The following is a 12,700-nucleotide window of genomic DNA, read 5'->3' as shown; positions in this document are numbered from 1 at the left end:
ACATATATATTTAAACCTCTTGACATACAGTCTATCAAATCTGGTATCATTGCTTTTTGAAATAAATAGTTGTAGAGAAAATAGAAATTTTCAATGAAGTTGGATCTGTAGTCTCATATTTAACAAGGCCATATACATGGCATGCAGTCGCATGCGCAAATTTAAGTTGGTGGTTGGTGTTTACCGGCCAACCGACCGGCCGACCAACCGACCGACATAGTGAGCTATAGAGTCGCGTTTGTACACTTATACTAATTATTATAAATGAGCATTTCAGAGAATATATAGCAATTTATACTTACATAGCAGGACATGGTTGAGTATTACAAATGATTGTCTTTGTTGGAGGTTTGTAACGCTCATCACAATATGAATCTTCTGCTTCATTTGCAGTTTGCAAATTGAAACATATTACTACCTTGTGTTGGGTACCTGGACAAATTAATTCAATATTAGAATTGTTTGCTGGTAGTTGTTAATATAACACTAGGTTACAACAATCATTGATGTTCTTTGTATGAATAAAAAAAAAGAGTCCTTACCCCCTGCACAAGTGACAGAACAATCTGAAAGGCCGACCTCTTGCCAAAGATATGTGGCATCATCAGGTCTAACATTTCCAGTTTTTAATGGATTCACAACAGGCATTTCTTGCCGCTCTTGTTCACCATCAGGACTGCCAGTTGTGGTATCGTCAGTTGACGGTCCGCGGTTGCTACTTGGGAATGCTCCACCATTTGGTGAACCTCCATAAGGTAATCCACTTCCAGCATCAGTATTTGATGGGTTATGGTTGTACCGTCCACTCCCTTGCTGAGAACCAACATTTGGTTGGTAACCATTTTGAGAACCGCCACCATTTGGTTGGTAACCATTTTGAGAACCACGACCATTTGGTTGATAACCATTTTGAGAACCACCACCACTTGGTTGGTAACCATTTTGAGAACCACCACCATTTGGTTGATAACCATTTTGAGAACCACCACCATTTGGTTGGTAGCCACCATTTTGTGGAAATCTACTATTTGGTCGGTAACCACCAATTTGTGAACCACCATTTGGTTGGTAACCATTTTGAGAACCACTTGTTTGGTAACCACCATTTTGTTGATAGCCACCATTTTGAGTACTGCCACTTTGTGGAAATCCACCATTAGGATTAGGTCGGTAACCACCATTCTGTTGATAGCCACCATTTTGAGTACTGCCACTTTGTGGAAATCCCCCATTAGGATTAGGTCGGTAACCACCATTCGGTTGATAGCCACTATTTTGAGTACTGCCACTTTGTGGAAATCTACTATTAGGATTAGGTTGGTAACCACCATTCTGTTGATAGCCACCTGTTTGAGTACCGCCATTTTGCTGGTAACCACCATTTGGTTGATAACCACTATTTTGTGGATGACCGCCATTTGGTTGATAACCACTGCTTTGAGGATATCCACTATTCTGTTGGTAACCCTGTGTATTTGGATTTCTTTGAGGATTCCCTTCAGATAGAGCATCTGTTTGTCCGTTTCCAGACCTATACGGATTACCACTACGTGCCTGAGTATTTGGAATCATGAATCCTGGTTTGTAAGGATTAATCACCTTTGGTTTACCATTTGGTAACAAACCAGAAGGAAGCGAGTCTTCATGATTAGGATAATGTGGATTCCCTGAAGAATGGCTAGTACCATGTGAAGATTCTTTACTGTTAGAATCTGCAACATTTAACGCATTGTGATCAGGTGTGGCAGGCGAGGGTTCAGCTTTCTCTGGATTATTTCCATTGCTACTGATACTATCTTCCAGAGGACTAGGTGGAATTCTTTCTGATCCCAATCCATCAGAATTTGGAGATGGTCTTTCAGATGTTGATGTCTTTCTATTAAAAAATGGTTTCTCAGTTGTGGATACTTCTTTAGATTTATATGTATTCTTTGGTGTGGATGTTTGTCTACTCATCTTAGATCCTACAGTTGGAGAAGCATCACCATTTGCAGATGCATCATCAGCTTTGATTGGTTTGGGCGTAGTTTCACTATAATCAACAAATGGAGGATCAATATTTTTATCTTTTGTTTTATCTACTTCCTGTTGTGAACTTCCAGATTCAACAACACCAGAAGGTGATGGCACAATTTCTTGGACAGTCTTTGTTTCATCAATTGTTTTGGCATTTTCTGAAGGCACAACTGCTGCTGCTTTGCTTTCTTCAGCCTGTACATCAATTGGTGTGTCATCAATAGAAAAATGATGATGTCTTCTGTTTGATTCCTGCGTAGTTTGTTCTGTAGTAGAATCTGGCATTTCAGTCACCTTTTGTGCATCAGGAACAGGGGTATTGCTTGTCTGCGTGTTTACTTTCTGTTTGTTACCATTTGGCCATAAACCACCACTGTCTATTGGAGTTCTTGCATTTGGTCCAAGGTTAGGAGGTAAAACAGGAGATGTTAATCCAATATCATCCTGTTTTCGTTTATTATTTTTTGGCTTTACAGGTGATGCCACTGCCGGTGACCCAGTAGATGTTCTTGGTTGCTGTCCTTTTCTGTTGCCTTTCTTTTTTTTATGCGATCTAGAATTCTGTTGGTTTGTAGAAGTTGTTCTACTAGGGTTACTGTCTATTTCCTGTAAAAGAATGAAAGATATACACAATTATAATTTTTAATTAAGGTATAAATAATCACTAAAACTAAGTTACTTAAAAAAAGTAGTTTGTGATTTGTTGGTCTCTGCGATAATACTGTACATAGAAATATGCAACGCAGGTGTCTTGTTGATCTTTGGCTTAAGTTACAGTAAGTAACAATGGAAACAGATGAAACAAAGCAATATTATTCTATAATAACTAATAAGAGCCTAAATGAAATACAGTTACCTGATGTTTATTTTTTAGCAGAGAAGTTGTTAGAGGAGCATCAGTTTCAGTGGTTGTTGTTGGCTTGACAGTAGTAGGTGAAGTTTCAGTTGGAATAACATATTCATATTCAACTCCAGGATTAGTTTTTTGAAATATCAGCTGAAAAAGTAGAAGATAGACTATAATAAGTTTATCTATAGTATGATGCATGCAAACAAAGATTCTAGTACAGTTCTTGTATACTTTCTATAGAGTTCTGCGGTGCTGACGTCACGACGGTAGGTGGCGCTGCGTGGACGGTAGGTGGCGCTGCATGGTTGCTAGCCAACCGAAAAATGCGTTCAACCTGCCTGAGTGACTCCTAGTTTACCAATGGTGGAATAGGCTTATTGAAGTAGTCATTTTAAAACTTAATCATTTTCAATAAAAACAAACTAAAATTCAAAAGATCATTAAATATCTTTTTTTGATAATCTATTTATTCTTCAACTACAAGTTAAAAAAAATCAAGCTAAGATACATAATTTGATAGAAACACAAATCTATAGTGTTTATCAACATATAGCATTGAACGCATTTTTGATTACGCTAGCAACCATGCAGCGCCATCTACCGTTGTGACGTCACACCACAAAACTCTATATTCTACCTACCTGAACTATAAGATCTTTGTCAGTAGGACCTTCTGCTATAAGTTGTTGTCCAGATCCAGCTGTAACAGATGCTCTCTTGTATTGGAACATTGTGCCTGCAGCTGGGTAGTTACCATTTGTATCTATATGCCAGTCACCATTGATGTAGGTTTCACCATTTGTGTCTGCTAGTGCTGAAAAAATAAATTCAAATTAAATGTAAAATAACACTATCAGTAAATTATTAGTTGTTAAAAATGAGAATTAATGAGATAAGATACAAAATTAGCATTTTTTTCCAAATGCATAGAAGTTTAATCCATTTTCACACCAGTGCTGTGACAAGAATGCCATCACATTAACTAAATAAATGAATATTTTTTTTATTTAAGCTATTTAAGTGTGTAAACAAACCTCATTATATTACTAGTTAAAAATGGTGTTAAATATAAAATGAACATTTTTTTGGACAATGAGAAATGTTATTGCATAGCTTACCAAGGTAATTCATGCTCTTAGCAGCTGTTATATTTATGTACATAGCTCCTACAGGTATGGTGACTATATCATTATAACCAACGGACATTGTAACTCTATTAAACGTTCCTGTGTGAACTTCACAAGCTGTGTTGTGGCCATCGCATACACCGCATTTGTCATATTCAAGACCAGAACTGAGAACGCCATCACATCCAACTTTCTATAAATAGATAGCAACAATTTAGTAAAATTAGCTTTACGATTAGCAATACAATATTCTTAAAAAATAAAGCAATAATTTGAAAGAGCGAAAAACAAGAATATACACAGTAACATAAAGGCCTATGAAAATGGAAAATCTAGTTTCTTTGTAGAATCTGTATCTATCTATCCTGAGCGAAAACTTCCCGTTCACTACGTCTTGTGTGTAAATGGTCATAAGGAATAAACATAGATTATATATTTTTATTACCGTTACCGCTCGTTTGTGTAAATTGGCCTTTAACAAGAAACTTAGCATATTGTTTTACTCTCAGTCTATATATAGCTAACAAGCTGAATATTAAAGATGATATATGCATTTTAAATTTCTGGTAAAAGGAAACTTATGTGGGGTTTTTGGCTAGTTTTTTTAGGCTTATGAATTACTTTTCCACAAGCACCTTGAGCATTTTGGTAGATATGTGCAGTTAACAAAATACTATTATTGAAAAAAATGTGTCACTTATTTCTGTTTCTAAATAGCTTTGTAAAAAAGAGAAATGATGGAATTACAATGTAATTTCACTCGCCCCTGGTAAAACACATCCAAAGCCCTCACCTAATTATGACCTTTTAAAAAAAAACCTTTTTGATACCTGGGAAGAGAATATTTCAATCAATTCACTACAATGTTGAAACATGTTATATGCATTATCACATAATCCATAGTGACATTACACTCATGATGTCACATCAACACCAAATGGTTAGTGTCAATCCCTGGGCAACATTATAATGCAATAAATGTCAAGTCATTGTTAATGTTAACAGGTGAACAATTGTTGAGGTAAGGTTTTTAGTAATCTTAATTAACTAATCGCGCCATGTGAGATAACTTTGATTTTTCTGAGCACCACCACATTGCAGATGAATTACATTAATTATATCCTTTAGATATTTCATCATGTCATTGAAGTACCTGGACTTGTTCAACACATATACAAAACTATTCAACAGTATTCATGTGGCTATTAGCCTTATTTTCAGTAAATTATCCAGTGATTATATATATATTCTTTTAATATTTATTTTTCAAATTGCATAAATTGGTTACAAAAGTAAAAAAAAATATTTACTAAAAATCATCATAGGTAACTGACAAAATAAAAACTGGCCAAAATACTTGGAAAAATGAAGAAAGCAAAAGAGGCCGTGCTATTTCAAATTTCAGTCTATATAAAAGATAACTCCATTTGTGATATCATTAATATATCACAAAAGGTACGTTCATAGTAACAAAGTGCCCATCATTTGATAATTATTCAAAGTGGATATCTGACCAGGCAAATCACTGTTAAAACCAACAACATCATTATAAGACAAAAAAAATCAAAATTGTGTGGACATTTTAAAGTTAATTTTCTTTCTACAGCTACTAAAAAGTTAAACATAACATCTGTGACGACAGCTGTGATTTGTTCTTTAAAAATTACCTTTAATTACCTTGACTACACAAGGAAACCCACTTTTTAAAAATTCTATGCAAGTCATGATTGAACATTATTTCTAAAAAGTTATTGAAATCTTTTACTTCACCGTGAACCTAAATATCAGTAAAGTTTTAACTTTTCACCTTCATTTGATCTCGCCCCTTTCTATTAAGAAAGAAGTGAACATGTGTGGTCTAAAAACGTTTGATTCATATTGTATTTAAATCTGGCCCAGTTGTTCATGGTGGACAGATATTCAATACAAGCAAAGTAGCTTGGATTTCAGTAAACTATTAACAGACAAACAGGATCACTGAGTAAATACCGCTACAGGCTGTTCCAAGATTCAATCCTGAAACCAATTGATATAAATACAAACATAATGATGTGTGTTATTGTTGTAATCTCTTTTTGTTCACTTTTAATCACTTGGTAATGTATCAAAATCAGATGGTGTCACCTGTAAGTTTTAGTTTTGCTCAAGGTAATTCAGAAGTGTTTAAAGCTCATGTACAGGCATGAATTTTAAATATAATATCTGGTTAATTGTACATAAATCAAATATTTGTAATAGAAATCAAGACGAAAAAACATAAATTTCCCTTAAAAAGAAAAACTTTTTTTCAGTAGTTAGGTAGTTTAACCTAATATAATAACATGTCTGGTGACTCCATAGAAGGTGAAAAAAGATGGTGGATATATGGTGGATAATTTTGGCTATAGTATGAAAACAAAACTCTGAAGTTGAATAAAATTAATTGGTTCAATTTAGGCTAAATAAACCTTTAGAGATGCTGTATTTAATAATGATTTTATAATCTGAATATTGCTTTTTTATCTTAGTTATTGTAGTATATTGTTGTGGATGTTATAGTTTGAATTTAATGAGAAATCTTTAATATCAGGTCCTCTTGAAATAAAAACTGCCCCATGTCTCTAGTTATTATCTTTCTTATGTTGTTCACCAGACATTTTTGATTATGTATTATGTGTATGAAACTCCAAAATCTTCATCATTTTACTAATACTAAGTTGAATCAAGATTTCGTCGATGATGTTATGAAATTGATTTTTAAGATTATTCCAGACGTTCTTTTCTCAGCTTGATAAAGCATCTTTTAACCTAGCAAAGTTTTTCAAATCCATCTACAGTACTCTTGACTGTAAAAGCAAATGCAATTAATCAATTAGTTAACTTAATTCTGTCACAGACCCATGGGTCTTAACTGGGAAATCGTAGCGACACTATATTACCTTTTTTTTCTTTTTAGCATGGAACATCGAGACTGTGGATGGTTTCCAAGAGGATCTTTATAGAACAAACAGGAAATCCTCACCCCCTCATAGTTTGTCATTACAAGGACATTCCTCAGGGGAGAAAACAACAGGGGACGGAGATCTTGGCTCCCTATCATAAACAAGGTTGTTGACCTACTATATTTATGATTTTTATGATATTTATATTTATGAATTTTAAAGGTTTTTTTGAACTAACCCCATCCCGACAAAAAATAATAAAGAGATAAATGTTTTATAATTAAGTTCCTTCATTACAATGTTAATTACGAGAATTTAAATTACTTTAATAGCTTTGTGTCAGAGATCTAAGTTAGATAGTTTGCCATACTTACAGTACAGTAATTATAATGAACTTACAGAGTAATTCTCGGATGGGATTTGAACCCACAACTTCCAGAGGTCTAGCAATATGATTGCCTGGCCAGAGTGAATATGGAGGTTGTGGGTTAAATCCCCCAGATTTTAAAATTATATAGTAGTTTTTAGTAGTATTATATTATTTAATTAAGAAAATTATATAGATATATAATAATATTATAACATGTCAGTAATATCTAAATGTTGTCTTGTTATTTGTTTGCTTATACAGTATATTATATGTTATGTCTTTCAACCCTGTTAATGGTGAAGAATGGTCACTGTAGAGTGATGATGAAATAAAATTTAAAAAGTGTATGATCAACTTTAAAACACATTTTGACAGGGTTAAACTTGGCCTAATCTTAAATAATTTTTCTGAAATAGCACTGCAGAGTATGAAACCATGCATGGAAAAAACCCCAAAACTCTGCAGCGGACACACTGTACGCTGAACATGTTCGCTCCATTAACGTTTGGCTGCGATTCTTAATTGAATTGAATTCTTGGACAAATACCAGGAAGGTTTAGATGGTACTTAAAAAAAATTATGGAATGGCATTGAAGCTTAATAAATAGCCGGATTTGTTTACAACTTGAGTTATGCAGTATGTAGGATGCATTTGCTGTAACATATAGCATTTTATACTAAAGAAGTTCAATTCAATATATTTAGATGTACTTTATATATCCTGTTTAAATAATTCATGATTGCCATTTGTAGTGTCTACAAAATAAAAAAAAAACCTCCAAAACAAGTTACTTTATACCCATTTTAGGTTTAGGATGTTTTTCTCTGTATACAGCTTATACCTTCTAGGCCATCTCTTTCATCTTAAACCATGCACTCACCAATCCTGCGCCTCTTTCAAACCATGGGATGCTCACTAACGCTGTTCATATTTAGGCTACGTTAAGGGTGATTTTATTCTTTTTAACTGTTTTGGTTTATGTTTCAAACCTGTTAGTGGCGGTATTAATCGCTGTTGGTTTTGAATGAATAAAATAAAATAAAATCCTCTTTACAAATGTTTCATTGAAATAATCAAGCACATGTTCATCAATTTTTTATATGTACTTAATATTCAGGTTGCAGAGAGGTTAAAGATAATAATCTGGCAGATTTCAAGTAGTTATCAATAAAAAAATATGCAAACAATTTTAATATTTTATTTATTCAATTCATTTATGTAAGATAGAACACGTTTCCTTTAAGCACACTTTTTTAAAACTTTTCCATTTGTTGGGTCATTGCTTGGTGATGCTAAAAACACTTTAAATTGTAAACCTACTTTTAACCAAAGTTAAGTACTGTAGCTGTCAACAAATAGCATCCCATTAACATTAATAGGATGCAGAATGAGAACAGAGACCAAGAACCATTAAGTTCAGCACAAGGACATAATAAAACATAGGAAGTAAATGAAGGATACAGAAAAAGATGACGACTTTACTTAATTAAGACTTGATGGTGGATATATACCATTATGCAGTATTACAGAATAGTTCACATGTGATCAGTGCAGTGCGTATAATGCAAGAGGTAACGGTCCCTAGTTAAGTACTTCTAAGAGGCCCTTTGAGGTTAAATTCATTTTTCAAAATATAACCCTAATACCTAGGTAAATATGTATGGCAAGTTAAGTATATTGGTCTTTTATTGCAAAATTCATGATATAATGTAAAGTAGGCCGAAGGCTAAAACATTACACTTGATAGAAGAACATCGCATTTATGATCTATGATGATGTCAAAAACATGTTTAATTAAGACAACTTACATCAGGTTCACATTGTGAGTAGTTGATCATGATCAAGTCCAAATGTAAACACATTGAATACATACTTTCTCTCAAGATAACATTCTAAAAGTCACATTTATTTAAGTAAGATTCTAAAAACCCAGAGGCGACATCTTTGTTTAATTTGTACAATTTACAGCAGCCAATAATATTGTTGTTCTTATTTATTTTATTTATTTATTTTATTTATTCAGGTTTATACAATAAAAAACATGCAGCCCGAAGGCTGAAATTGTTGATTTACAAAAAAATATATATAAATATATGGAAACAGAAACATTTAAAAAAAAATACAAAAATTTATACAAAACATAAAAAATTTGAAAAAATCAGTTAAAAAAATAAAATTATGTTATGTTATGTCTGATAGGCGTCACTGGCACATGAAAGAGGCAATATTAAAAATTATTATTTAATGATGACTGAAAACTGTTATAAACATGTTGGTATGCGCTGGATTTGGTGACAACGTTTTGAGGCGTGTAATATGATTCTATGACCACCATCATTCCTCTACCATCACCACTTTACAAAAAATAATTGAGGTAAATGTATTACCACTTAGATAAAACATGTTGGCATGCAATTGCTTTTGCCGTAGGGCTTGCAGTGTATAACAATTTCCAAACTGTGGTTGCTATGTTATAGCCCCCTCAAGTTTACTGTTATTTTATCTAAAGCTCTGTCTACACTATCAAACTTTATGTGACAAAAAAATGTGATGTGCCCATATATGGGCATGATGTCATATCACTACCATATATATGATAATCGCAACTTTTTTGTCAAACTAGTTTGATAGTGTAGACAGAGGTTTCAAGTAATCAATGTCGACATTTTAGAGTATAAAAAATTTAACCAAAATAATTTCCTGTACATTCACATACAATTTTATTACCTTTTGACAATCGTATTATTGATAGTGAAAGTGTTCCCTAATAATAGGGTGTCATAAAGGAAGGATTTTCTGCTGAATAAAAATAACCGGTTAAAATCGGTGTGAATAAACGGTTAATTTGCAGAAACAGACCCCTATACTACTACTTATATTCATAAATATTGCATATTGATGGGTTAGATACAAATAACAAATCTAGATCCTGGTCTATAAGCTTTTCACAAAAGTTTCACACAAGATCAACACATTCATAATAAAAAAGAAATTATGTTAACATTTAATAATAAAAATGACATAAATAAAAGTAAAAAGAAGAAATTGTTGCCATGTATTAGAAACATCTCCTGTCATCTAAAGCCAACTACTACAAACTGTCATGATGTTTTACAAAAGAAATGGTTTCTCATTGCTCAATGATACTACTGTAGCTAAAAGATTTCTTTGTCTGAACTATATAACAGATGACATTGCATTTTAATTATGAAAATCAATATTATTTCACACTCTGTCAATCAATTCCGGGCACTGATGGACTGTCAAAAAATGTTCACGCCCAAATTGAGACAACTTAAAATTTGGGCAGTGAAAGCTAAATCATTTATCATCATTCATTATTTATACTGAGTGACATTCTGTATTGAAATGTATGTTGTTGAAGACCAAGATCTACTAATGTTTTCCACAAATATTTACGTAGACATTTTGTTTTTTGGTATATTGAGCATATAATTTATAATTTTCAAATTTGTATTATAACTATGGTGTACATAATTAGTTTAGCTGGTATTATTTTAGGCTGGCAGATTTTATAAGATTTTTTCCAATACATTAATTTATAAGAAGTTTCATCTTTTCTTTAAAGATATAATTACCTATTTCTCATGTTTAAGCTTTAACAAAATTGAGAAGAAACTGCCTGGTACATGCAAATGATATGAACCCAGGAGATTCTTATTTAATAATGGTGAATGTTTCGGGGACCATGCCCTGACCTATATGTAGGTTAAAGGTAAAGTAATTGCATCAAATTCAAGTTAAACTGTAACTTTCTTTAATAATGAAATAGTCCCTATTGCATGCTATGTATTAATGTATTTCTTATGGCGTATACGCTATAATAGTGAAACAAGGAACTGTCAAGAAAGGTAACTCGTTTAAATGCAATTTCCATGCCGTCTTCATTATTCATCTTAAGCTCTAGGTCTACACTATCAAACTTTTGACAAAAAATGTGTCATATGCACAAACATGGTTGTGATATGACATCATTTCCATACATTTTTTTGTCACATAAAGTTTGATAGTGTAGATAGAGCTTAACAAGTCTACATTATTTCCCCACCTTAGTAGACAGAGCAGTATGGCATAATGGTAAGTGATATCAGACTAGCATGTGAGAGGCATGGGTTCGAGACCTGTTTGTTCTAAATATTGCTTGTATATCCCTAGGCAAGATACACTTGTTGCCCCATCCTTAGGATTGGACATACAGTCATTGGTCTTGTAAAAATACGATACGATAACAACTTGGTATACACTGTTGTTAGAAATGTGTAGAGGATCACGTTCTGGATTCGACCCTCTGGGAGAAAAATATAAAGATGAAATAAATTTGAAAAAAATAAAAATATAAAATGTTAAAATCATAGCAAAAATTTAAAAATATGAAAACACTGAAAAAGCCTGTGTCATTGCAATTACCATAATGACTTCGTTCGGTCAAGGTGTGTGCACGAAATTGCATATAAATGTACAATATGTCACCATAAAGAAAGATCACCAGGCACATCAATTAATTTATTTTTATTGTGATTTTTGAAATTTCAAGATGACTTGCTCTTTTTCAAAACTATATTTTAGAGAAACCTAAAATCCTACAGCTGAAAATAATTTAACAAAAAACAATTTTAGATAAAGGTTTCCTCACGATAATACTGTGAGGATCATAAAGGAAAAAACATTTTTTTTTTGGCTGTTGGTTATTTAATTTATATCATCATCATCTTAAACGCTATTCATTGTTAAACATTGCGCGTCTCACTTGCGTTCGCCACTCTGTAAATTTTTTAGCAGGTCCTGTTTCCTTTTTTATGTTAGCTATGTTGTTTTTTGGTCCTCCTTTTGGTCTAATTCATATACATTTATTTAAATTACTTTGTTTTTCTATACTACCGTATATATATTACTGTATATATTTTCTTTCAGTTTTACATGATGATTTTTCAGAACAGGATTTACAGTTACAAAAACAAAGATACTACTATTATTAATGTGCGAATGCACCGCCTCTTGACCTAATTGATGGTCTCTATAAATCAGTTGTTGTTCTAGGCGCTGAGTGCAGATGAGATGAGACAACAGCAAAGACAATATTCAGCAACCCATATCAATTGGCAGATCCCTTATAACATATTAACACAAACAAGTACAGTTACTTTGATCTTCTTCACCTCTTTGCCACAACCGTAACCATTAAAAAATAAACATTGCATTAAATTTATTTATATAATGGCTTGTATCCTTAAGTGAGCATGTCCATGATAAAAGGGGTAATATGACTAACAAGTTTAATAGTGAATTGAATATTAAAAAAGTCTAATGAAATTGTAATTTATTATCCCTGCCTAATAATTCCAAAACCACAATTACTACATTAATAGCTGCATCAGCTGTAAAGAATATACATGA

At 32.7% G+C, this 12,700-nt stretch overlaps 1 protein-coding gene across 2 annotated transcripts in view; it reads right to left on the bottom strand.

The window, feature by feature from the left end:
• The window catches only part of LOC140052011 (uncharacterized), a 65,043-nt gene that overhangs the window by 3,827 nt on the left and 48,516 nt on the right, over positions 1 to 12,700 (bottom strand). For both annotated transcript variants that reach the window (XM_072097382.1, XM_072097383.1), the window contains 5 exons: positions 3,985 to 4,186; positions 3,508 to 3,680; positions 2,873 to 3,013; positions 543 to 2,622; positions 303 to 432 (listed from right to left, as the gene is read on the bottom strand). In XM_072097382.1, the coding sequence (XP_071953483.1) occupies positions 303 to 432; positions 543 to 2,622; positions 2,873 to 3,013; positions 3,508 to 3,680; positions 3,985 to 4,186 (2,726 nt within the window). The remainder of the gene's footprint in view (positions 1 to 302; positions 433 to 542; positions 2,623 to 2,872; positions 3,014 to 3,507; positions 3,681 to 3,984; positions 4,187 to 12,700) is intronic.

The sequence above is a fragment of the Antedon mediterranea genome, chromosome 6 (genome assembly GCF_964355755.1).
Source record: "Antedon mediterranea chromosome 6, ecAntMedi1.1, whole genome shotgun sequence".
In the NCBI taxonomy this organism is placed as follows: Eukaryota; Metazoa; Echinodermata; class Crinoidea; order Comatulida; family Antedonidae; genus Antedon; species Antedon mediterranea.
This window is presented reverse-complemented; position numbering and strand designations above follow the sequence as displayed.